The sequence below is a fragment of the Staurois parvus genome, unplaced genomic scaffold (assembly GCF_062004578.1).
Source record: "Staurois parvus isolate SC_StPar_1 unplaced genomic scaffold, SC_StPar_1.0 ptg000200l, whole genome shotgun sequence".
Classification (NCBI taxonomy): Eukaryota; Metazoa; Chordata; class Amphibia; order Anura; family Ranidae; genus Staurois; species Staurois parvus.
Genome location: NW_028317996.1, coordinates 1,479,888 through 1,507,705, shown reverse-complemented (window position 1 = coordinate 1,507,705; position 27,818 = coordinate 1,479,888). Strand labels below are relative to the sequence as shown.

The following is a 27,818-nucleotide window of genomic DNA, read 5'->3' as shown; positions in this document are numbered from 1 at the left end:
GGCGTCTGCAAAAGTTTGGGCACCCTGCAGAGTTAATATCTTGTACTGCCCCCTTTGGCAAGTATCACAGCTTGTAAATGCTTTTTGTAGCCAGCCAAGAGTCTTTCAATTCTTGTTTGAGGTATCTTTGCCCATTCTTCCTTACAAAAGTCTTCCAGTTTTTTGAGATTTCTGGGCTGTCTGTCACGCACTGCTCTTTTAAGGTCTATCCATAGATTTTCAATTATGTTGAGGTCAGGAGATTGTGAAGGCCATGGCAAAACCTTCAGTTTACGCCTCTTGATGTAATCCCCCGTGGATTTCGAGGTGTGTTTAGGTTCATTATCCATTTGTAGAAGCCATCCTCTCTTTAACTTCAGCTTTTTCACAGATGGCATCAAGTTACCATCCAAAATTTGCTGAAATTTTATTGAATCCATTTTTCCTTCTACTCGTGAGATGTTCCCTGTGCCACTGGCTGCAACACAACCCCAAAGCATGATTGATCCAACCCCATGCTTAACAGTTGGACAGAGGTTCTTTTCATTAAATTCTGTGCCCCTTCTTCTCCGAACGTACCTTTGCTCATTCCGGCCAAAAAGTTCACTTTTAACCTCATCGGTCCACAGAACTTGTTTCCAAAATGCATCAGGCTTGTCTATATATTCATTTGCAAAGTTCAAATGATGATTTTTGTGGTGAGGACGTAGAAGAGGTTTTCTTCTGATGACTCTTCCATGAAGACCATATTTGTACAAGTATCTCTTTATAGTGGAATAGTGTACCACAACTCCAGTGTCTACCAGATCTTTCTGGAGGGATCGTGCAGTCAAACGTGGGTTTTGAATTGTTTTTCTCACAATCCTGCGAGCTGTTCTGTCTGATATTTTTCTTGGTCTTCCAGATCTTGCTTTAACTTCCACTGTTCCTGATGACTGCCATTTCTTAATTACATTCCGTACAGAGGATATTGATATCTGAAAACGCTTTGCTATCTTCTTATAGCTTTCTCCAGCTTTGTGAGCGTCAACTATTTTCAGTTTCAGTTTTCTAGACAACTGCTTAGAAGAACCCATGGTGCTGATTGTTGGGGCAAGGTCAGATGAGTCTGGGCATTTAAAACCTTTGAGATTGACATAACCTGGTCTTCCCAGATGATGATTGAGAACAATCCATGACACTGGCAGGTCTCAGCTTTGCAAAGGGGGCAGTGCATACTATAAATTCTGCAGGGTGCCCAAACTTATGCAGCCGCCATTTTTTTGTTTTCTGTTATTTTGAATGTGTAAATGATGGAAATAAAATCTAACTTTTGTTGACATATTATAAGAATGTCTAATCTGTAATTTGATGCCTTTTGGAGATTTTTCCATCTTTCCTTGGCTTCTTTATGCACATTAATACAAATTTGTAGCTGGGGTGCCCAAACTTTCGATCCCCACTGTATATATATATATATATATATATATATATAGGTTTATTTATTTATCTATTGACAAATTGATGTATTAATAATTCATGAATATATATCATCTATTATGATGACAAGCACTTTGGATAAATTGCCCCCCCCCCCTTTTTTAAACATTTTTTAAAACATTTAAAAAAAACCCATTTATTAATTGATCATCTAATAATTAATATCTCATAACAATTTGTACCATCATCATCATGATTGCTGTCATTCTGTAGCTGATGTACTGTATCTATATTGAGTGTTTTTTTGTTCATGTTTATTTATTACTTTCTGTTGGAATTACAAATGGCTATGGTATTTTGATGACACCTTGGCCCCTCCTCCCAACCTGAGACTGCCCAACCCAGTGGGGAGGGTTTATTTCCAGTTCTTGGGTATATATGGGAGTGAGCACTCTCAGTTCAGTCAGCTCTGATGAAGAAGGGATGCCCTTCGAAACGCGTCAACTGTACTGAGTATCTACCCCCACGATGGGATCCGCGCTGGCTTTCTACTTTTCAGGTCCCTTTGAGGACCTATATGCCTGATTTTATTCACTGTTTGTGAGTATTATTTTACAATTAATAAACTTTGGTTACTGAGGTAATGCGCAAGGTTGGTGCGCTTCTCGTTTTTGTTTCGATTTGCACAAAACTTTAGTGTACAGCAAGGTGTACAAACAAGCGTTATATTATTCCACAGCACTGCTGTGTATTCCAGCCCTCCCCTCTCTATAAATGGACATAGCAGGGATTGCTGAGGTGATATCACAAACAGTGCAATTTAGAAGCAAATAAACATCAGTGTCCACTTGAAGACCAAGTAAATAGATAGCAAACATGTCACACTTTAACCACTTGCCCTCCTGATGATTTACCCCCCTTCCTGATGGGGCCATTTTTTGCATTACGGCACTGCATTACTTTAACTGACAATTGAGCGGTCATGCCATACTGCACCCAAATGAAATTTACATCCTTTTTTTCCACACAAATTGAGCTTTCTTTTGGTGGTATTTGATCGTCTGTGCATTTTTTATTTCTATAAAAAACAAACCGACAATTTTGAGAAAAGAACAATATTTTTGGTGTTTTTCTATTAAACATGTCCAGTAAAAAAAATGTAAAAATCAAATTTCATCATAAATGTAGGCCAAAATGTATTCTGCTACATGTCTTTCCTAAAAAAAATCCCAATACATGTAAATTAATTAGTTTACATGAAACTTATAGCATTTACAAATGGCGATATATGTACTGGGATTATTTTTAATTTTACTAGTAATGGCGATGATCAGCGACTTATAGCAAGACTGCAGGACTGCGGCGGCATTCTGACACTGGGGGGAACTTACTTGGTGTCACTGACATCCCCAGTGACACCAACACAGTGATCAGTGCTTAAAAAAAGCACTGACACTGTACTAATGGCACTGGACAGGAAGGGGTTAACATGAGGGGTGATCAAAGGGTTAACTGTGTGCTGTTTTGCTATAAGCTGTGTTTGTGTGCTTCACTGTAAGCATACTGCTTTGCATGGCTGTGCTGTGCACAGCTATCCAAAACAGTGTGCATGAGCTGACAGGGAGGAGAATTGCTTTGTTTACAAACAGTTCTCCTCCCCAAGGAGATGCTCGGCAATCACCGGGTGCCAGCGAGTAAACACCTTCCGGGACTCGGTAATTAACAGCCGTGGCTGCGCATGGTGGTGCAGGTAGGCCCCTACCTGGAAATGCAAAATCACATATATATACATGATTTTGCCTACCCGTGTCATTCTGTAGCAGTATTTCTGCTACAGGGCGGTCGGGAAGCGTTTAAAATTGTGCACGCGCATGCAATGGTGACAACAATGTACATTTTACTATCCATAAGCGACATTTTAAAAGCTTTTACAGGTTACCACTATAGATTTACAGAGGAGGTCTGGTGCTAGAATTATTGACCATGATCTAATGTTCTCATGGGACGGATAGCTGCATTTGTATTTGTGAGGAAGCACGAGGGAAAGGGAGCCACTTTAATTTTATTTGTAATTATTATTTAGTGATCTATTTTTTTAAATTAACACTGTCGCTAAAAAAAAAAAAAGATCACTTTTATTGCTGTCTCAAGGAATGTAAACAACACAATTAATGTGCATACTGTCTTTTCAGAGAAAGTAAATGTTTATCACTTGTATTTATGCACAGGGTCACCTTGCACCAAGGCTGTCTGTTAATTTGTAAGCAAACAGTGTGAGTAATGGAATGTATACACAAAACTACAGGTAAAAATAACAGTCCCGAATCTTCAATGCACAACCCTTAGGAGAGTGGAAAATGTCTCATCAACAATGACAGAATTTTTATGACAGTTGAATCCTGTCCTTTCAGACTTTCAGAACTTAACTTGCATTTGCACCCTGACATTTCCTCATGCTACACCTCCATATCTAGTGACCTAAAAGTGACTGAGCATCTCTTGGTCTCCAATTTGACTAGTGACCCTCCCTTTCACAATGATGCATGTATGGTTTTAGCCCCCAAGTGCATAACTTTACATTTATCAACATCAAGCCTCATTTGCCACATAGTTGCCTAATTAAATACTACATTGAGGCCAGCTTGTAAATTCATCTCGTAGTGACATAATTCCACTGCATAGCTTGGTGTTATCTGCAAACACTGAAATTATGCTTTTAATCCCAGACTCTATATCATTTATAAATACACTATATTGCCAAAAATATTGGGACACCCTTCCAAATCATTTAGTTCAGGTGTTCCAATCACCTCCATGGCCACAGTTGTATAAAATCAAGCACCTAGGCATGCAGACTGATTCTAAAAATATTTGTGAAATGGGTCACTCTCAGGAGCTCAGTGAATTCAAACGTGGTACCGTGATAGGCTGCCACATGTGCAATCAAGTCTAGTCCATCCATGAAATTTCCTTGCTATTAAATATTCCACAGTCAACTGTGGTATTATAACAAAGTAGAAGCAACAGAGAACAACAGCAACTCAGCCATGAAGTGAAATGACAGAGTGGGGTTGAGCATGCTGAAGCACAGAGTGCGCAGAAGTTGCCAACTGTCTGTAGAGTCAATAGCTAAAGACCTCCAAATTTTGTGAAGCCTTCAAACCACAACAACAATGCACAGAGAGCTTCATGGAATGGATTTCCATGGCCACTGCATCCAAACCTTACATCACCAAGTGCAATGCAAAGCGGCAGATGCAGTGGTGTAAAGTATGCTGTCACCAGACTCTAGAGCAGTGGAGATGTTTTCTCTGGAGTGATGAATCATGCTTCTCCATCTGGCAATCTGATGTAGGTGTCTGGGTTTGGCAGTTGCCAGGAGAACAGTACTTGCCTGACTGCATTGTGCCAACTGTAAAGTTTGGTGGAGGGGGGATTATGGTGGGGGTTGTTTTTCAGGGTTTGTTCTTGGCCCCTTAGTTCCAGCAGCATACCAAGACATTTTAGACAATTTCACTTTTCCAACTTTGTGGGAACAGTTTGGGGATGGCCCCAACCTGTTCCAACATGACTCCGCACCAGTGCAAGGTCCATAAAGACATGGATGAATGAGCTTGGGGTGGAGGATCTTGACTGACCTCAACTAGTTAGAACACCTTTGGGTTGAATTAGAGCAGAGACTGCGAACCAGGCCTTCTCATGTCACATCAGTGCTTGACCTCACAAATGCACTTCTGGAAGAATGGTCACACTTTCCCATAGACAAACTCCTAAACCTTGTGGACAGCCTTCCCAGAAGAGTTGAAGCTGTTATAGCTGCAAAGGGCAGGCCAACTCAATATTGAACCCTACGGACTAAGACTGGGATGACATTAAAGTTCACGTGTGTGTAAAGGTAGGCGTCCCAATACTGTTGGCAATATAGCGTAAATTAAAAAGTATACCAATACTGAACCTTGGGGTACACCACTAATAGCCTTAGACCATTTAGAGTATGAATCATTAATGACTACGCTCTGAATACAATATTTTAGTCAGTCTTCTATCACTTTACAAACTGAATTTTCTAACACATTAGCTGTCAAACGCTTTGGCAGAATCCAAGTATACTACGTCCACAGCCACTAAGTTTTTGCTTACCTCCTCATAAAAAGAAATCAGATTTGGTTGCCAACTTCAGTCTTTCGTGAATCCATGCTGGCTGTTGTTTAAAATATTATTGTCTATCAAAAACTGTTACTGTTGTGCAAGGAGGCCTCTTGGATGCACTCAACTCAATATGGTGCATACATTTCGTGATCACATGACCTCTTCAGTTGGTAGCTTCTTGGATTTGTGTTAACTGGAGCAGTACACTTTTTGCATTTTTAACCACTTGCCCTCCAGAGGATTTACCCCCTTTAATGACCAGGTCTCTTTTTGCTACTTGGCGCTGCACTAATTCAACTGATAATTGCGCGGTCATGCAATCATGTACTCAAACAAAATTTTTTGCGCTATAAACAAAAAAAGACAGAAAATTTTGAAGAAAAACTATATTTTTTACTTTCGGCTATAAAAAATATATAGTAAACTCAAAGTTAGTTAAATATTTAGGCCAAAATGTATTTTGCTACATGTTTTTGGTAAAAAAAAAAATCTGAATATAGTATATTGATTTGTGTGAACGTTATGGCATCTACAAACTATGGTATAGATACTGCAATTTACGCCATTTTTTTGCTATACAGCAATGCACTAGTTTAATGGACAATTGTGCAGTCATGCAATATGGTACATAAATTAAATTTAAGTCCTTTTTTTCACGCAAATAGAGCTTTTTTTGGTGGTATTTTGTCACCTGTGCACTTTTTATTTTTGGTGCTATAAACAAAAAAATTTTGAAGAAAAAATATTTTAAAAAAAAACAATATTTTCTCATTTTGGTCATAAAAAAACTAAAATGTCATCATAAATTTAGGCCAAAATGGATTCTGCTACATGTTTTTGGTTAAAAAATCTCAATAAGTGTATATTGATAGCTTTGTGTGAAAGTTATAGCATCTACAAACTATGGTATAGATAATGGAATTTACACAGCTTTTACTTTCTGACTGCAATAAACATTTCTTGAGGTGCTAAAAAAATACCAGGATAGTACAAACACCCCCAAATGACCCCTTTTCGGAAAGTAGACACCCTAAACTATCTTCTGAGAGGCATATTGTGTCCATGGAAGATTTTTTTTTCCACAAGTATCTGGAAAATGTCAAAAACGTTTTTTATCACATGTGTGAGACGTTTTAGGAGCCTAGCCACATACAGAAGCCTGAAATCCAGTGACCACTTTGAAAGCCTGAAGATGCGTAACTTCCTCATTTCACTTCTTTATTACCTATCACAGTTTTGGAGGCCCTGAAATGTCAGAATATTATCAAACCCCCCCTAATGACCCCTTTCTCACAAGGTTTTGAAATATAAAAATAAAAAATATGTTTTTGTTTTTTTTCTTCATTTTCCAAAAACTTGTGGCAACAAACGAGATCTGAAAAATACTCACCATGCTTCATTGGGGGGTCTACTTTCCGAAAAGGGGTCATTTGGGGGGGTTTGGTGCTATCCTGGCATTTGAGGGCCTCCGAAACTGTGATAGGTAGTCAGGAAGTGTATGAGGAAATAAACTCCTTTAAAAGCCTGAAGGTGCTTATTGGATTTTGGGGTCCTGTACTTAGCTAGATTGCCAAAACATCTCTCACATGTGGTACCCCCATACTCGGGAGAAGTAGCAGAATGTATTTTAGGGAGTAATTCCACATATACCCATGGCATGTGTGAGCAATAAATCATTTAAGTGACAATTTTGTGTAAAAAAAAAAATTGTTTTGTCATTTTCCAAAAACTTGTGGTAAAAAAATAAATTCTTCTATTGATTCAACATGCCTCTCAGTAAATAGCTTAGGGTGTCTACTTTCCAAAAAGGGGTCGTTTTGGGGTGTGGAGGTATTTTATTTTATGCCCAGCATTAGAAGTTTATGCCACACATCTTTCACTCTTCTAACCACCTGAAGATCAAGCCTTTACTGACACTTTTTGTTCACATGAAAAAAATCTGTATTTTTTGCTAGGAAATTAATTTTAACCCCCAAATATTATATATTTTTTTAAAGCAGACACCCTAGTGAATAAAATGGTGGGTGCTACAATTTTTTATGTCACACATGGGCGGACTGACAACTCATGGGGCCCTCGGGCAATAGGGGATCATGAGGCCCAGCTGCTTGTAAAAGCAATCCTGCAGTTAATTAGTCACTAGGATCACTTTTACATGAAAAAAATTATACCAGGATGATGCCTTCAGCTGTAGGCATCATCCTGGTATAACCAAAGTCCAGGGATGTACCAGTACATCGCTGATCCTTGTTGGGTATATATGCTATGTTATTTATTTATTTTTTTGTATGCAGCCTTTGGACTGCCAGAAAAAGTGTATGGTATACCCACCATTAGAATATACTGCCCTGCATCTACCCACTTCTAATGGTGGGCACACATTAGGTCACACTTTGCCACAAGTGCCAGTTCCAAGATTGTACAAATGTCTAAATAGTGGCACACTTGAATAAAAATTGTCCACGTATAAGTGGTACCCCATATGGAAAAAGGATGACACCAAGTCCCAAACTATCTTGCCACTACTCCCCATGTAGTCTGGGCATCCGGGGGGCTCCACATGACTATCTATTCCCTCGTAAATCCCAAACTTATAAGTATAGCCTGTTGCCCTCTCACAGGTCCCCGTGACCCTGTAACTGGTGCTAACAGAGATCAGGCCTGATTCTGACAACACTGCGGTTCTGTGTGCAATGTATCAAGTGACAGTGACCTACTGACACTGCACTTGCTGGGGTTGTAAGCGTAGGTGCTAAACGCAGGTGCTGGCAGGTGCTGGGGCTGATCCTGCTAACGCTGCATTTTTGTGGTATAACTCTGGTATAGTGCTGATCTGATCAAAGATATTGATCTGTTCAGACGCTATACTAGCAATGGAGGTTTATTGTGTATGAGCGTCTTCCTGGCAATCAAGGGGTTAAATGAGATGACTGGTGTACTGACGGGCAATCTGACGCTATCTGGGAGGGGCATGAAAACCATGGGAGCGCGAATCACGTACATATATGTGAATTTGCGCACCCGTGCTGCCTTGTAGCAGTATTTCTGAAGCGGTTACAATAGCAGTTTGTGTTACTTTAACTGACAATTGCGTGGTCATGCAGTGCTGCACCAAAATTAAATTTACGTCTTTTTTTCCCCACAAATTGAGCTTTCTTTCGGTGGTATTTGATCGCTGTCAATCACTGTCCAAATCTTGTAGACTTCACCTCCACAACATCTCCAAGATATGCCCGTTTTTAACCACTGAAACCACTAAGCAACTTATTCACTCCCTTGTTATTTCTCGCCTTGACTATTGTAACTCCCTTCTCATTGGCCTACCTCATCGCAGGCTATCCCCTCTTCAGTCTATCATGAATGCTGCTGCCAGACTCATCCACCTTACCAACCATTCCGTGTCCACCACCCCTCTCTGCCAATCCCTCCACTGGCTTCCCATTGCCCAACAAATACAATTCAAAATATTAACAATAACATATAAAGCCATTTATGACTCTGCCCCAAATTACATCACCAATCTTGTCTCCAAATATCACCCAAACAATCCTCTCTGCTCCTCCCATGACCTCCTGCTCTCTAGCTTCTTTGTCTCCTCCTCCCATGCTTATCTCCAGGACTTCTCCAGAGCTTCCCCCATCCTCTGGAACTCTCTACCCCAATCTATCTGACTATGGCCTACTCTACCCACTTTTAGGCAATCTCTGAAAACATCTCTCCTCAGGGAAGCTTATCCTGCCTTCAGCTAATAACTGAATCTTCTATTTCTCCTATCTGTTCATCCCCCACAGTTATTACTTTTTGTTTGTACCACCAACCCCTCCCTCTTAGATTGTAAGATCCAAGGAGCAGGACCCTACTCTAGTATTGAACTGTATCATTGATGTATTCTCTCCCTTTATATTGTAAAGCATTGAGCAAACTGTTGGCGCTATATAAATACTGTATAATAATAATAATTGAGCTGATTTGAAGGGAGGACAGTTACCACATAGGCAGAAATATAGAGCTTCTACATTGAGCTTTATACAGTGATCTGCTTAGTGTTGGGGTAGTGGTTTTGCTCTAGGTACCTTTTGAGGCTGTGTCCTTACTTAAAGTAGGACTATAGGCAAAACATTTTTTCCATTTTGGATAGAGTAAGGGAGGGTTTTAACCCCTGTTGGTTTATTTTTTGCCTTAATTTTCCATAGCCAAAACAGGAAGTTAGAGAAAATTACTACAAATTAAGCAAATCCCTTGGGAACCCCAGGTCACCAGAACTAGTGTTCCAGTTGGAAGATTTCCCCTCTGTTACTGCTGTGATGTAAAATATATGTATGCAAAGTGCTGCGTAAACTGACAGTGCTATATAAGTACCTGAAATAAAATAAATAAATAAACATTACTTTTTCAGGGGACAACTCAAAACTGGGGATTTTCTTTTACTTTCACTTTCAATGATAATGGTAAACAGGAAAAATAGAGAGGGTGAATCTTTCTAATGGGGACACAGACAGTAATGAAAACTGACAGGTGTCTATCTCCACTCTGTCCAAAACGAAACAAAAAGTTTTGCCTTTAGTTATACTTTGTTGTATAAAGCACGTATGTTTTATCCACTGATTATTGTCTATGAACCTTCATATGGGGGGGGGGTGTGTTGATTATCTGGTTAATGTCACTGCTGCCAGAAGGAGATGTATTTTCCTACCTTGAAATATTACTTTTTGCTGGTGAAAATAAGGTAACCTGTCCTCTTGCTTGAGCATGATGTGCTGGTGAGATGTTTTTTATGAAGTAGGTCAGCAGGACTTTCCTCAACCCTCCCTATTTGCACAAGCAGGCATTGGCACACAGAATATGATAACACATGGGCATAGCCAATTTATAGACACTACTAGGGCCAATTTAGACAAAAGCTAATTAGGCTACCAGCATGTCTTAAGAGTCTGGGCAGTTTTCCTAGGTGTTCTACTACCTAGCACTAATCAACATAGTCAAACTGTAAACTATTTAATAACATCTTGAAATGAAGCAGATCCTGGTTAGTTACTTAGCAGCAAACAAGCATGGGAGCTTGACATGATGACCAACAGCAAAGATCACTGGTAGTCAGAGGCACAAAACAGGGTTATCTAGCATCCATTACATGCTGATGTCACCACCAGAGCCCCTTCCTACAATATCATACATCCTAATATTCCTGGTCCACATTTTTATACTTCTCATGCTGTCTGTTGTACATGGGTTGTATCCTACAAGGCTCTCTCCCTGCACACTGCAGCAACAATCCATTCATATGCAAATGACAGTAGGATTTGCAGGAGATTGAACCTTCATGTAATTTGCATATGAATAAGCTGTCTGTGTAATTTGCCTATGAATGTGCTTCACCAGTTCATTCATATGCAAAGCCAAGGGAAGGTTTTTCTTGGCTCCTGTAATAGCACAACTAAGGGGAGCGCTTTCTGCTGTCACAGAATTTCTCCATTGCATCTGGTAAGTAAGTTTAAGGGGGGAAGTGTGTGTTAGTGGGGAGGGAGTATTGCTGGAGGGGATGGAAGAGGTCTGTACTGGAGGGGGATTCTGTAGTGGTGGGGATAAAAGGGTTATGTATTGGAGGGGGACCTGTACTGAAGTCTGTACTTGTGAGATATGAGAGGGGTTTGTACTGGTGGGAAATGAGGAAGCCTGTACTGGTGGGAGGTCTGCATTCATGGGGAGGGAAGGGGTCTGTACTGAGAAGGGACTGGGGGGCAGTTTGCACTGTAAGGGCTGTAGTGAGAAGGGGCTGGGAAGGGAGGTCTGTGAGAGGGGGATCTAGGACTGTGGGAGCAAAACTGTACTGAATGGGGAATTTGGGCTGGGGAGGAGATTGTCATGAATGAAGTGTATGTACACTTCACATAAAGTTTATACAAAGAAAACAAAACAGGAGCCGTGTGATGTGCTTAATCATGCACCACACTGCCCCATACTGCAGTCAGCAATGGAGAGCTACCAGAGCTGCAAATCACTCCAGCAGCTCTCCGTTGCAGTGTGAATTCACCCTAAAAGTTGTAACTGGATAAATACATAAATCATTTTTTAATGAGAAATAGCTTCATCAAAGCGTGTCTGTCTTTAAAATGATAAATCATCCAGTGCCAGTTCCAGTGGTGATATTCTTATCAAATTTGTTGCCTGAATATTTTTAAACCACATCCGTATTACCATATCCCCTTTTTCTGGCTACATCTTCTTTTGCCATGGTGCAAAACACATGCTACATTCTGCTCCTCTTTGCCAAGTTCAAAAGTTGGGAGATACGCCTCTCAGAGCAGAGGTTCTCTCTGAAAACATGTCATTATCCTCACCAGCCGCTCCACCTCTGCCACCCCCCTCTGCCTCTCCCTCCACTGGCTCCCCATTGCCCAACGCATTAAATTTAAATTGCTCACCCTGACCTATAAGGCCATTCACAACACTGCCCCTAACTACCTCACCGACCTGATTCCCAGGTACCACCCTACCCATACCCTTCGCTCTTCACAGGACCTCCTTCTATCTTGCTCCCTGGTCTCCTCCTCCCACGCACGACTGCAAGACTTCTCCAGGTCCTCCCCCATCCTCTGGAACTCACTACCCCAATCCATCAGACTGTCACCTTCCCTCCTCACCTTCAGGCGCTCCCTGAAAACCCACCTCTTCAGGGAAGCCTACCCCACCCTCACCTAACAGCCGCTGCCCTTCCCTCCTCCTACCACTCCATCCCCCACAGCCGTTTCCTCCTGTGCCTCTACCCCCTCCCTCCTAGATTGTACGCTCGAAAGAGTAGGGCCCTCTAACCCCTCGTGTGCTGTTTGATGTTACTGTTCTGTTTCATTTATTGTCCCCCCTCTATTGTACAGCGCTGAGCAAACCCTTTGGCGCTATATAAACTCGATAAATAAATAAATTATCCAGATAACTTTCCTCCATTTGAAGTTTTTTTCTGTATAACTGAAATAATATTCTTCAGCCCGGGTTCACACTAATGTGGTGCCGGAAATGCTGTGAATCCTGTGCATTTCCTGCATTGCATTGTGATCACATTGCATTTATGCGAACTGGTGCGGGTGTCAATTAATGATATCCCGAAACAGATCGAATAACGAGATGCGATTGCCAGAAATCGCATCATATGGGTGAGCACACGCATGTGATGTGATTCAAGTGTGGATGAAAAAGGATACTGCACCTTTTTGATGCAGCTGTGATTTGAACCATACAAAATGTATGGCTCAAATCGCACCAAACAGACATTGCATGTAATTCGCACAGGAATGAAGTGTGATTCCTGTGTGAATTACATGCAGTGTCAACCCAGACTGAGTGTAGTTTATATTTGAACATTATCTCCTAGCATTCCATGTTGTTCATATTACTGCCTAGGTGTTTTTCAATAGTGGCTCAGCAGGTGGCACTGTTTATTTAGAAAAATCAAACTGAAAATGTATTTCTACTTCTGCAAAAAAAAAAAAAGTGAAATACTAAGCATGGCATTGCTGATCACAGCTACTTGTTACTTGAAGAAATCAACCGGGATCTAAAGTGTTCTGATGTTCACTTTTTTACTAGTGCAAACTATACTAACATATGAATGAAAACTGACAGGTCTCTAAATTAGTTTACATAACAGATATCTGAAATAGAAATGTGTGAACTAGTTACAGCTAAAGTAGGACAGTGCTTCCATTCTGAAAGTATAGCACTTAGCATTTATTAACCCTCCAGTGCGATTTTGTTTTACTGTTGGATGGCAGTGATCAGCCAATTATTTACTACTGAAAGCAGACACTTCTGTTAGGATGTCTGTGAAAATGGCTACAATTGTTTCTGATACATGTGCATGTGTATGCCACCATTGGACACCTCCTGATGCCATCCTTATAAGATTTGCAATTGTCTGACATAATCAGTTTTATACATCACATATTACATTTTAATCCCACCTGAACTACATAGGTACATAGTTTTTAAATTTGAAAAAGTCTATCTTGTTCAACCAATAAAGTCAGCCAAGTGTTACCTGCACAACAAGTGTGCATGGAAATATGTTTTTAAGATAACATTTTTGGTGGTTGGATCTGGTGGCCACAATCTCTGTAATCTAGATTTTATTACAGCCCAATTTACACTCACACCAGTTATTATCAATATCTGGTTTGCCTTGTTCTGGTACCAGTGAAATTCTTTCCCAAATGGCTTAGGTTGTAAATGTTGGAGCTAAATAAATTAAGACATGACACTCTGTTTTTTTCCTACAATTTTGTACAGATAAAAACAAGATGGAGAACTTACTGCATACGTCAGTTCCCACCCAATAATGCAACTCCTAAAGAGCAAAAATTGCATGAACTCATGGGAGCACATTGATGCAATAAGAGTTTTGGTGCACCAATTACTTTCTCCTTTCAATTAGGTGATCAGTGAGACTTAATTGTATAGCACATAAACATTATGCAACTGCATGGAAAATAAATAGTACAAAGGCTTTTTTTCAGCGGGAACGAGGGGGGGGGGGGAGACGCAGTTCCAACACCTCCAACACTGAATGTATGTAATGGCAAGGGGTGTTTGGATGTTCTGGAAGACCTATTGGTGCTGGGGGATCTATTGTCACTGGAGGGAATCCTTTTTTTGCATGGGGTATATTCTTGCTGGTGGGGGATATACTGTATTGTTGGTGGGGGTCAATTGTTGCTGAGAGGGATCTACTGCTGAGAGAGAGGTCTTCCGTTGCTGGCTGCTGGAGGGTCTATTAGTGCTGGCTGCTGGGAGATCTGTTTTTGCTGCAGTGGGTCTAATTTCTCTGGGGTGGTATTTTGTTGTGGGGGTCCATTGTTGTGGGGGGGTCTAAAACAGGTGGTAATGAGGTGAGTAGGGGTGAAACCAAGGGACGGTGCTCAGAGGTGCGAAGGGGACAGAGAGAAGGGGTGAGTTAGAGGGAGGAGTTCCCGCACCTGTTCTCTGTGAAAAAAAAGCCCTGAATAGAACCATTCATGTCAGTCTAGAGGAATTTCTGGAATATGAGAAGTAAGAGGAAAAAGCAAACTTCACCAAGATAATGTTCCTGGTAGCAATTCAGTTCAAGCTGCAGGCTGCAAAACAGACACAACCATTTTCCTACTGGTCAACCACAGGGCACAATCCAGTGATTAGCATATACCTGTATACAAGACGGAAAGTGCTAAAGTATTAACTTGCAACCGCAGCATATTGTTTGAGTCACTTCCAGTCCCACAAAGGTTGCTGACCAAAGGTGGATTTTTTACCATTACTGTGACCACAGTACTCTTGTGCATCCGTTTATTGCCATGTGCTTACTTCCACTTTAGCATTGGCATTTGCATCTCTGCAAGGTAATAGCACAGGGTTTACCTCCTCAGAATGCCAAGAGGCTATATGACTTAAAGTCTTTGCATCCTTATCTGCTGTCTCCCCCCCCATTCCTTTCAATGTTTATTTTCTCCACTATATCACTCTCACGCAGCAATTTTGAAAGTGGATCAGTAATAACAGCCTTCGTAATTATTTCAGTACAGATTTCCTTCAATTCTATGTATATTGACAAAGTGTGCCATTAGAATCTGACTCGGCTGGTCTAAATAAATCGTGTCCATTTTTCACAGAGACCTCCTTAATCCCTTTGATTAACCCCCACCAATTCCCCCTATCAGCCTCTTTACCTTGGACACACAACATTCAATTCACAGCCATTTTTTTATTTTGACAATGTCTCTTAAAGGGACCCTGCCAAATAAAAAAAAAACACCAACAAAGATACTCTAGTATAGGAAGAAAGTAATTGATTAATAAAAAATTATGTCCAAGAGTATCGATCTCCTGTGGCCTCACTGAACTTTATATGAGCTTTATGTTAACAGCTAAATACAAAGTTGAAATACATGTAAGAGAGCTCTTTACCTGCCAAACGTAGTATTTCTGTCCATCAGTTTCTAAGATTTACACACCCTGAACCTTGTCTGGCAAAAATCACCCCCCCCCCTCAAAAAAAAAAAAAAATTGAAGCAATAATCTTCACACTTACCCCCAAGCAAAACATTATTTTGTAGGTAAAAAAATCTTCTTAAACAAAAAATACCCTCTTCCAGTACAAATCCCCTTTCCCAGCTCACATCTGCTCCCTCCCAAAATCTCCCCTCTTAGCACAAACCCTCTACTCCTCACATTTCCCCTCTGAGCATAATCTTCTCCAAATCCCCTCTCCCAGCACAAATCCTCTCTCCTAGCACAAATCCAACCAATCACCCCCTCTAGCACAACAATTAAAAATCCCCAACTGTGCCCTCCTGCCCACCCCTTGTCCCGTCCTTGCAAAAAATTCTGTGCATGATCATATGCACGCAACCACCAGTACTCACATTTACAAAAGCATGTGTATGCTGCCTTTTTTTTAAATTTTAGTATTAGAATTTAAAAAAAATGCCAATACATGTGCACGTGTAAATGCAAGTGGCAGCAGTTATGCACATATAGCTGTGCACAGTATGTTTTGTAATGCATTTCAATGGGCAAAAATACACCACAGCTGTGGATTTCGAGTGCCTCAATAACAAGAATATTTTACTTTGTAAAGTTAACCTAATATACAGCCTTGGGCAAAAGCCCTAAACAATACAAATACACATTTAGTACACTAGGAAATATTAGAAATGCGTACTTTAACCACATACATTTTCCTTGCGCACAGAAAAATAATAAGTGATAATTTACTAATCTGTCTCCACTTTAGCTGTTTGCTCTAACACTGTGCAATAACTAAGACATACTTGTCACATGCTGGTGATAGAAAAGACTGATGTCATTTATTGTACAAAAGTAAACACGTGAGCCCAATTATTTTGCTATATCTGAGAGATACATTCCAGTAAGTGACATCCTTTTCTTTGGTATTTAATAATAAAACTTGAGAACTCTTAGCAGAAAACCTTCAAAAATAATATAACACCAGGGGAAGCTGATCCAGGAAAAAGTAGATTGCTTCTTCAGGCAGGAATGTTTTTCCCTCAATGGAACAAATGGAATCATCTTTTATTGGAGGTCTTTTGCTTTCCACTTGAGTAACTATTGGTATAGGATTGTTTATATTGAGGTTTTCTATTAGTTTGCTTTGTTTTTCTATTGGTTGAACTACAAGGTCCTTTGTTCAGCTTGACTAACAATGTAAACTATGTAACAAAAATATATACTGGACTAACTGTCATTTATTTCAATGTTCCCAATTCTAAATTTTTTGACACCCAGTGACAGTTGAAATGTTAAAGGATAAGTTCACCTTTTGTAACATGTTACATGTTGCACCCATATTCAGGGTGTAACATGTAACTTGTTACAATCGGACTAGCCACTGCACCCCCCCTATCCCCGTTGTGACAGTTAGCGGGGGACAATCTCCTCTTTGCTAGCTGTCACAATTTTAGGAAAACGTGTGGGGCTCCAGCCACGTTATTCATTCACAGTGTTCTATGAATGAGAACACTACAAGTTCCAACAGCCTTTGCAGCTGTCAGCTTGTAGTTGTCAGTGAACAACCACGGTACTGTGGAGCACCGTGGTAGTTCATTGAGTCTTCCTGTTAGTAAGTATCTGCTCATCCTCTGGGATGTATGAACAAGCAGATGCAGTGACAGGTCAGAGGGAGACCTGTATGGCACCAGCGATCTGCTGATTACTGGTGCAATTCTTTAGAGGCTCCAGAAACAAAAAATAATAAATGCACATTTTTTTTACCTGCAAAAAAATGTGCATTTGCTAGTTTTCATTAAAAGGTGGACTTATCCTTTAATTTATAAAATTTGGCCTATTAGTTACAATATGCCAGCTAATAGTCTTTATTTGGTGGAGGAACAAAAGCAAAATCTGAAATCACAATATATGGTACAACAGAAAACAAGCATCGGTGGGAGAGGGTATCCCCTCTATATTGTCAAATATAGGAGCCAGAGCAGTGAGTAGATTTTCTGTACCATGCTACAATGAAAAATTTCTATTTCTGAAATCTCACATAGCTTTATGGCAGGTGGTGTCACCTTCCCTTCTCTCCTTTTTAGGTAGCATAGTGAGACATTAAAATGTTTGCCTGGCAATTGTTAAAAGGTACATTGCTGTGTTTTTGGTAGCTGGCCAAGCTCTCAGTATAGTCGCAGTCATGATACTTAGATTTATGGCTTGTGCTGAGATTATTGATTATGGATAATGCATACTGGCGCACACATAGTCAAGGAAATTAGAATATCTCCGGGAAATATTTGTCTAAACTGGCTTGATCTGTTATGTTAGCAATGATTCTTCAATTATCATACAAATGGTCTAAATCCTAAAAATTCTCCACTTAAATGAGATCTATGGCCAAAAATACTTTCATTTTGAAACACCAGCATTGTAATAGCAATATGAACAAGAATTGCTTCTAACAATCAAATATAACCTTACTTAAAAAAAAAAAATCTAATTTTATGTTGTGAATGCAGACTATCTGCTGGCCCTCTCTTTAAAAAAAATCTGTATTTCTTGATTGCTTTTGCTTTCTCCTCTGTCATTCCTTTGGATTAAATTACATTTCTAAAGGCTACATATCCCATGGTACCTTGCTGCCTGTTAGCAGTGATGAGGTCACATGTGGTGAGTTTCCTGTACTGACTGTGCATCATGGTTGTCTTAAAAGCATCATGGGCTCCTGGGCAAAGCAATGCGCTGGGCCCCTACTAGCCTGCCCCAGTTTTGAACATCTGCTTTCAAGAATTAAAATATAAATAGTTGATACAATTAAATATATATTTATTAGTACTTTCAAAATTTAATTTAAACAATAAGAAAACAAAGGGACAAAGGGAGCCAAGGGGGCACAGTACAGAGGGCAGGAATGCACAGTAGAATGGAGCAGAAGGGCACAGTACAGGGGGGGTCAGAAGTGCACAGTAAAGAGGAGCAGGACGGCATAGTATGAAAGTCATGAGGGCACAGTGCAAAGGGGTTAGAGGACACAGTACAGGGGGGTAGAGCAGTGCATAGCAGCTGATGTCACAGATCTTACCTGGTCTGGCAGGCTATCACTGTCACTGGAATAAATCTACAATTGGACTCAGGGGCGGACTGACAACTCGGGGTCCCCGGGCAATAGGGAATCATGAGACCCCTGTGTCCTTGCCCAAACTCAAAAAAGCCTATGAAAATGGTACCAGGGGCATCTCATGGGGCCCCCTACTGACCCCGGGCCCTCAGACAGTGCCCGAGTTTCCAAATGGTCAGTCCGCCCCTGATTGGACTAACATCTCCCCCTGTACCTTCCCCCCACAGTTTTTGTCATTCTTAGGGTGCCTTGCAGGGGTTAAGTAAGAACTCCCAAGGTGGAGCATCTTAATACTGTTGCTGCTTGTATGGGTGTGATGTGTACTGCTCTCATCCTCACCGGCCCTCCTCTTCTATTCATCCCATGTGATTGGGGTAGTACACATCCCACTCACACAAGCATCAGCAGTAGTAAAATGCTCCACTATGGGAGTTCTTTAACATCTGCAAAGTGCCAGAAGAGTTCTAGAAACTGACGGAGGAAAGCAGTGGGGGAGATGCTGTGCATCCTAAAGCTATTCAAAACATCATGATGTATACTTTTAGATCAGATAGCAGTGTGTGAAATAGGTGACATAGCAGTGCATATTCACAATTTTTGAATATGTGCCACAGCATTTAAGAAAAAATATGGTATTCTTTAAAAAGTTAGTTTATAAACTTAAAGATCATTCAGACTGATAGGAGTATTCTTGAAATAATTGAAATTCAACATGGAAATGAACTGGTTGCCTACCAGCCACAGTGTATATACTGCGGCAGGTCGGCACCGCTGTGCTAAATCACGTTTTAAAACGTAATTTAGCAAAACAGGTAGGGGGCGCACGCGAGGCGCGAGCCCGCCCTACCCGCACCGCCAATCGCGGCCACGGGTGTCAATCAACTGGTTCCAGCCGGTCATTACCCGCTGGGTCCCGGCGATTACCGGAATCACTGACAGAGGCACGGCTGCAGTGTTTACACTGCAGCGCTGCTCCCTGTCAGTTCCCAACACATTGATCCTGAGAGCAGAGTTTAACTCTCAGGATCAGTGTGTTCCTGTAAAGTATGCACCCACTAGTAAAACACTCCCCTCACACAGTTAACCCTTTGATTGAATAAAAATGTTAACCCCTTCTTAACCCCAGTGCCATTAGTACAGTGTTAGTGTTTTTTTTTCACTGATCATTGTATTGGTGTCACTGGGGATGTCAGTGACCCCAAGTCAATTCCCCCCAGTGTCAAAATATCCGCCACAGTCCTGCAGTCCCGCCATAAATCGCTGCCATTATTATTATAAAAAAAAAATCCCAGTATCTTTCCCACCATTTGTAGACGCTATAACTTTCACGTAAACCAATTAATTTACACGTATTGGGATTACATTTTGGCTGAAATTCATGACAAAATTTGATTTTTACATTTTTTTTTACTGGACATGTTTTATAGCAAAAAGTCCAAAATATTGTTTTGTTTTCTCAAAATTGTCAGCCTTTTTTCTTATAGCGCAAAAAATAACAAACGCACAGGCGATCAAATACCACCGAAAGAAAGCTCAATTCATGGGAAAAAAGGACATAAATTTAATTTGGGTGCAGTGTTGTATGACCGCACAATTGTCAGTTAAAGTAACGCAGCGCCGTAACACAAACCGCTTCTATAACCGCTTCCTGACTGCCCTATAGCAGAAATACTGCTACAGGGCGGCACAGGTGCGCGAAATCACATAAATATATATATATATATATATATATATATGATTTGTGCTCCCGTGGTTTTCACGTCAGAATGCCCGTCAGTACACCAGTCATCACATTTAACCCCTTGACTGCCAGGAACACGCTCATGCACAAACCTTGCCAGACCAGTCGCATGGAATTTCCGAATTTACATTTTTTTTGGGCCTAACCCTCAACATGGGCATTACTAAAAGAAATGAATTGCGGTTGTATTGGTCCTCAGACCCGATTCATCATATGCCCGTGTTCTCTGCTGCCATGGCCAGGCATAGATATGAGAGTATAATGTGTTTTATGCATTTCCACGACAGTGTATCCTGTCATCCTTGGGGTAACCCTGAATTTGACCGGCTCCACAAAATTCAGCCCCTCGCAAATCACCTTAACCAAATATTTGCAGATGTCTATACTCCTCAGCAAAAAATCTGCATTGATGAGTCCCTGACCGCCTTGCATTCAAACAATTTGTCCCCAGCAAGCGTGCCAGATATGGGATCAAGATGTAGAAGACCTGTGAGAGGATATACTTATAAGTTTCGGATTTACGAGGGAAAAGATAGTCACCTGGAGCCCCCTGGATGCCCAGACTACATAGGGAGCAGTAGCAGGATAGTTTGGGACTTGGTGTCTTCATTTTTCCATATGGGGTACCACTTATAAGTGGACAATTTTTATTCAAGCGTGCCACTATTTAGACATTTGTACAATCTTGGAACTGTTGCATGCGGCAAAGTGTGACCTAATGTGTGCCCAGCATTAGAAGTGGGTGGATGCAGGGCGGTATATTCTAATGGTGGGCATAACACACACTTTTTCTGGCAGAGATTTCTTCTGTTTTTTTCATTCAGTCCACAGGCTGCATACAAAAAAAAAAGAACATAGTATATATACCCAACAAGGATCAGCTATGTACTGGTACATCACTGGACTTTGAATGGTTATACCAGGATGATGCCTACAGCTGCAGGCATCATCCTGGTATAATTTTTGTCAGCCAGCGATAGGCTTTCATATAAAAGCAATCCTAGTGGCTAATTAGCTGCAGGATTGCTTTTACAAGCATCAGGAGATTATGCTCCCGCTGCCTTCCACGGCCTTCTCGGGCAGTCCAGCGCCATCGGGGGAACATGAGAATGCAGCCGGTGTTTCTGCCAGCTGACCATAGAGCTGATTGGAGACTAGAATGGTGCCAATCATCTCTATAGCCTAAGAAATCAGAAGCTACAAGCATTTCATCACTTCAGTTTCGCAGGAGATAAACAGCGCCATTTGTAAATTGGGAAAGCATCTGATCACACTGATTTTAGTTTGATTAGATAAATGTAAGGGAAGAGGAGATATCCAGAGTCTGATAGACCCCAGATTTCTGAAAAAAGAATATATGAAATTGCCCATTGAAGTTATAGGGGATATTTGCATTCCCCGTGATAGCATTAAAAGTGATAAAAAAAAAATGAAAGGTACAGTGTAAAAATAATAAAAAAAATCAAAATAACACTGAATAGCATTGACCCTGTGCTGGCATGTAAACAGCGGTTGCGCCATACATGTGAGATATCACCGTGAATGTCAGATCAAGGGCAGTAATTCTAACACTAGACCTTCTCTGTAAATCTAAAATGGTAGCTTTTAAAGCATTGCCTATGGATATTAAAAATGTATGCAGTTTGTCGCCATTGCACGGGCATGCACAGTTTTAAAGCATGTCATGTTTGGTATCTATTTACTTGGAATACCATCATCTTTTATATTTTACCAAATAATTGGCCAATATATTGTGATTTTGTGCATTAAAAGTAAAAAAAGTGTATTTTTTTTTTCTTAAATTGCTTTTGAAAAAATCGCTGCGCGAGTACTATGTGCCATAAACAATTGTAGTACCCATCATTTTATTCACTAAGGTGTCTGCTTTAAAAAGATATATAATTTTTGGGGGGTTAAATTAATTTCCTAGCAAAAAATACAGATTTTTTTCATGTGAACAAAAAGTGTCAGAAAAGGCTTGATCTTCAGGTGGTTAGAAGAGTGAGTGATGTGTGGCATAAACTTCTAATGCTGGTCATAAAACGCCTCCACACCACAAAACGACCCCTTTTTGGAAAGTAGACACCCAAAGCTATATGCTGAGAGGCATGTTAAATCAATAGAAGAATTTATTTTTTTACCACAAGTTTTTGAAAAATGACAAAACATTTTTTTTTTACACAAAATTGTCATCAAATGATTTATTGCTCACACATGCCATGGGTATATGTGGAATTACTCCCCAAAATACATTCTGCTACTTCTCCCGAGTATGGGAGTACCACATGTGAGAGACGTTTTGGCAGTCTAGCCAAGTACAGGACCCCAAAATCCAATAATCAACTTCATGCTTTTAAAGGGCTTTATTTCCTCATTACACTTCTTGACTACCTATCACAGTTTTGGAGGCCCTGAAATGCCAGGACAGCACCTAACCCCCCCAAATTACCCCTTTTTGGAAAGTAGACACCCCAAGGAATTTGATAAGAAGCATGGTAAGTATTTTGCAGATCTCATTTGTTGCCACAAGTTTTTGGAAAATGAAGAAAAAAAACATATTTTTTCTATTCTTTTTTTATATTTCAAAACCTTGTGAGAAAAAATTTGATCTGCAAAATACTCATCAATTCCTTGGGGTGTCTACTTTCCAGAAAGGGGTCATTTGGGGGGGGGGGGTGGTGCTATCCTGGCATGTCAGGGCTTTCGGAACTGTGATATGTATTAAGGAAGTGAAATGAGGAAGTTATGCACCTTCAGGCTTTCAAAGTGGTCATTGGATTTCAGGCTCCTGTATGTGGCTAGGCTCCCAAAAAGTCTTACACATGTGGTATCCCCATACTCAGTAGAAGTAGCAGGATGTATTTTGGGGTGTAATTTCACAAATACCCATGGATTGTGCAAGAAATAAATCATTTAAATTACAACTTTGTGTAAAAAAAAATGTTTTTGTCATTTTCCAGAAAACTGTGGGAAAAAAATAAATCTTCCATGGACTCAATATGCCTCTCAGCAGATAGCTTAGGGTGTCTACTTTCCAAAAAGGGGTCATTTGAGGGTGTTTGTACTATCCTGGTATTTTAGCACCTCAAGAAATGTGATGAGCAGTCAGAAAGTAAAAGCTGTGTAAATTCCATTATCTATACCATAGTTTGTAGACGCTATAACTTTCAACAAAGCAATAAATATACACTTACTGGGACATGTAGCAGAATACATTTTGGCCTAAATTTATGATGAAATTTTAGTTGTTTTGGATATTTTTTATGATCGAAATGAGAAAATATTGTTTTTTTCAAAAAAGTTTTTTTTCTTCAAAAATGTTTTTGTTTATAGCGCCAAAAATAAAAAGTGCACAAGTGATCAAATACCACCAAAAGAAATCTCTATTTATTGGGATTTTTGTTTACCAAAAACATGTAGCAGAATACATTTTGGCCTAAATTTATAACTAACTTTGAGTTTACTATATATTTTTTATAGCTGAAAGTAAAAAATATTGTTTTTCTTCAAAATTTTTGGTCTTTTTTTGTTTATAGCGTGAAAAATAAAAAGCACACAGGTGATCAAATACCACCGATAGAAATCTCTATTTGTGTGAAAAAAAGGACGTAAATTTAGTTTGGGTGCAGCATTGCATGACCGCACAATTATCAGTTGAATTAGTGCAGCACCGAGTAGCAAAAAGAGGCCTGGTCAGGAAGGGGGGGGGGGGGGTAAATCCTCAGGAAGGCAAGTGGTTAATACATGACTTTACATTTTGGCCATAGCTAAACTTTAAGTTCCATAAAATGAAAGTAACAATGAATTGCTTTCTAATGAGAAATACTTGTATTTCCTACAGTTTTTGTGAATCAGCACCAAAGTGGTTAAAACTGATTATAGAATTTATTGCAAGTTTATATCTACAGGTGAATCAAAGCTTAACTGTTATATTTTCAGATCTCTCAGTAAGATACCTAAATATATTTTCATTTCCTTCATTACATGTGGGGACATGCTTTTGAATAGCAACGCAATAAAAAGACACTGTAGTTGAATGATGAAACTGTCAGCATCTCTCTCACTTCATTGTCAGTGATGGAATCTTTGCGTCCGTCTACTAAAATTACAGCGATAGACATATCAACTAAATAGTGACACAAGTCAGCACAAAACGCAGGTTTGACTGGAACAACCTCAAACAATCTTTAGTCAAAGCCGTACTTAATCATTTTGTGGCTGACATCTTTATTTTTGCTGTTTCTATAAACTGCAACTCCAAAAGAGGCCTGTGAAAATAAACCATGTTAAAATTCATTACTGAGGTCGCACACTGTATACATTTTGCATCACACTGTGATGCACGATTACCAGTTTTTATTATGTAATTTTTTTAGATTTCAATTTGTGATGCGTATTTATGATAAATATTTAGAAGAATGGTGAAGACACTTTAGAATTCTGCTGTGCCTTCATATGACAAATGTAAGTGCAGGTGACAGATTCATGTAGCTGTTGTAAGAAGGTGCCTTAATCTGGGGCATGCACCACATGTGGAGGTGCACTGACACTGGGGTGTAAATACAGACACTCCATCTTCAGCACAACCATGATTCTTCCTGCTGCTGCAACTGTGATACAGACAGCATAGCCGTGGGGGAGTTTTAAATTCGGTGGGTGGAGACTGGTGGGGATTCACAAACATTACTTCCCCATCTAGTCTGCACCCCTTGTCATTGACAACAAGCAGTGGGTGAATCCTTAACCATTAGACAGCCAGATTTCAACTATAGAATCTTCCCACTGGTGTCAGTCCCAAGGAGACAGTGGACCTGATGGGGAACTAGTGTCTCAGCTTCCTTATCAGGTTCCATCCACTGTCAGTGACACTGTTTGCTAGGAGGCTGTTGGCTGTGATAGAATAAAATGACCTAGGCACTTGATGCATAAAATGCAAAACAGGGCCCATAATGAAAGGATTAACCACTTAAGGACCACCCTATAGCAGATATACTGCTACAGGGTGGCACCTGTGCGCAAAATCACGCGCTCTACTGGATGTCAATCACTGGGTCCCAGTGGGTAATTACCTGCCCATGCCTGGTGATTACCAACAATCACCAATCGGGAGGAAGACTGTTTGTTTACAAACAGTCTTCCTCCCTGTCAGCTCGACAGTACAGCTACACAGTACAGTACAGTACAGCTGCACAGTACAGCCATCCCGAACAGTGTGCTTACAGTAACCCCCACCCCACCCCGCCCCCCACAAACACTGCTAGCACATAGCTAACCCTTTGATCGTCCCTCACATTAACCCCTTCCTGCCAGTGCCATTAGTACAATGTCAGTGCTTTTTTTTTTGCACTGATCACTGTATTGGTGTGATCACTGTATTGGGATGTCAGTGATACCAAGTTAGTTTCATCCCAGTGTCAGAATGTCCGACCCAGTCCCGCTAAAAGTCACTGATTGCCGCCATTGCTAGTAGAAAAAAAAAATCCCAGTATCTATACCGCTATTTGTAAATGCTATAACTTTCACATAAACCAATTAATTTACACGCATTAGGATTTTTTTTTAACAAAGATGTAGCAGAATACATTTGGCCTAAATTTATGATGAAATTAGATTTTTTACATTTTTTTACTGGACATGTTTAATAGAAAAAAGTCAAAAAATATTGTTTTTTCTCAAAATTGTCGGCCTTTTTTTGCTTATAGCGGAAGAAATTAAAAATGCAAAGGCAATCGAATACCACAAAAAGAAAGCTCAATTTGTGGGAAAAAATGATGTAAAGCTCATTTGGGTGCAGCATTGCATGACAGTGCAATTGTCAGTTAAAGTAACGCAGCGCCATAATGCACAAAAGGCCTGGTCAGGAAAGGGGGTAAATCCTCAGGAGGGCAAGTGGTTAAATATGACAGTTTAAAAAATGCACTAAAACTAAAAGAAGCAAGAGCAATAATTTCTACTGTTTCAAAGAATTACATCCCCTATTAAATTGCAGATGCACTTTAAAGACGTTTTTTCTATTCCTAGACAACATACGGTAGCAGAAGAAAATGATGTAAGTGATATAAGTTGATTATGAATATACATTATTTTATTGATGCGTATATTGTTTCATATATGTTACAGGTAGGAAAATGGGAAAACAAAACCCTGGAAGCAAAATACCCGGTATGGCCCAGGATTTCAGGTGCTTTGGACAGTGAGCCTGATGACAACCATCTCAGTGTGGTTACATTAGAAGAGGCACCATTTGTCATTGTTGAAAACATGGATTACCTGACAGGAACATGCGTGAGGAATACTGTGCCATGCCGTAAATACATCAGGTTAAAGTAAGTATATGTTAAAACATACTAGAGGAAAACTAATCTAAAAACATACCGGACACAAATCTTTCAATAAAATTATCATAATAGGTACAAGAAGGGAAAGGGTACAGATGCCATGAGATTTCCCTCTGGCAATAAGCGAAATGTGGACTTTGTTACTGTACTCAGAAGACATTCAAAAATATTACATGGGGATCTTTCTGCCTGACAGATTTCTCCAACTCCTTCCCCTTGCTTTACCTTTTCCATTCTTATTATCAATCCAATTTTTCTTATCTACATGTTTGTGTAGCTCATAAAGTGACCATTTTTAACACCCCTCGGTCTGCAATGAAAGTGACCTTCAACCCCTTCTTTTATATAGAAATATATGTAATCAGATTTTATTTTATATGCTTTTTTGACCTTCCAGGATTGGTAGTTAACATGAGCATACTGTGTTTTTGACACAATAACTATGTATTTATGTATTGTATAATTCTTTGAAATAATGAATCAGGAAATCTACACTTTATCAAAAATAGGCTTGGATTTATTGTAAACCTCATTATGTAGCAATGTGTACCTCTCCTGTGGTATCTTTAATTTAAAAAAAAAACAAAACAAAACAAAAAAAAAAACAACCTTTCACTTTGCATCTATTTTACCTTCTCCTGTACTGTAGGCAGGAATATTTGGAGAATAATTTGAAGGAACATATCTGATTGGTGTGGACACATATGCTGATTCATAAATCCCCAGAGCTTTAATATAACATATTGCTGGAGTGATGACTTCAAATTTTAAGAAATGCATTTCTACTAAAGGTTCAGGTCCAAAAATATGACAAAATTACCCAAAGGGTGTATTTATAAAGTGAATGTGACATTCACCAAGCATTCAAGTGCAAGGGAATCAAAACCTGTAATTTAAAACACATGCAACTGAAAGATGCTCCTGTAGTGAATATTTGGTGAATGGTATATTTACTCTTTATAAATATACCTTTAAATAAATATATATGTATATGGTAAATATATACATGCATTTTTTAAAATTTAAACTTATAAACAGTATCCCTGGAATTCACAAAGACTGGGTCAGAGAGATTTTTTGAAAATGTCTCTCCTAT

General features: G+C 39.8%; 1 protein-coding gene across 2 annotated transcripts in view; it reads left to right on the top strand.

The window, feature by feature from the left end:
• Positions 1 to 27,818, top strand: part of GRIN2A (glutamate ionotropic receptor NMDA type subunit 2A) — a 933,223-nt gene that overhangs the window by 758,456 nt on the left and 146,949 nt on the right. For both annotated transcript variants that reach the window (XM_089678228.1, XM_089678229.1), the window contains exon 6: positions 26,505 to 26,710. In XM_089678228.1, coding sequence (XP_089534354.1) covers positions 26,505 to 26,710 — 206 coding nt within the window. The remainder of the gene's footprint in view (positions 1 to 26,504; positions 26,711 to 27,818) is intronic.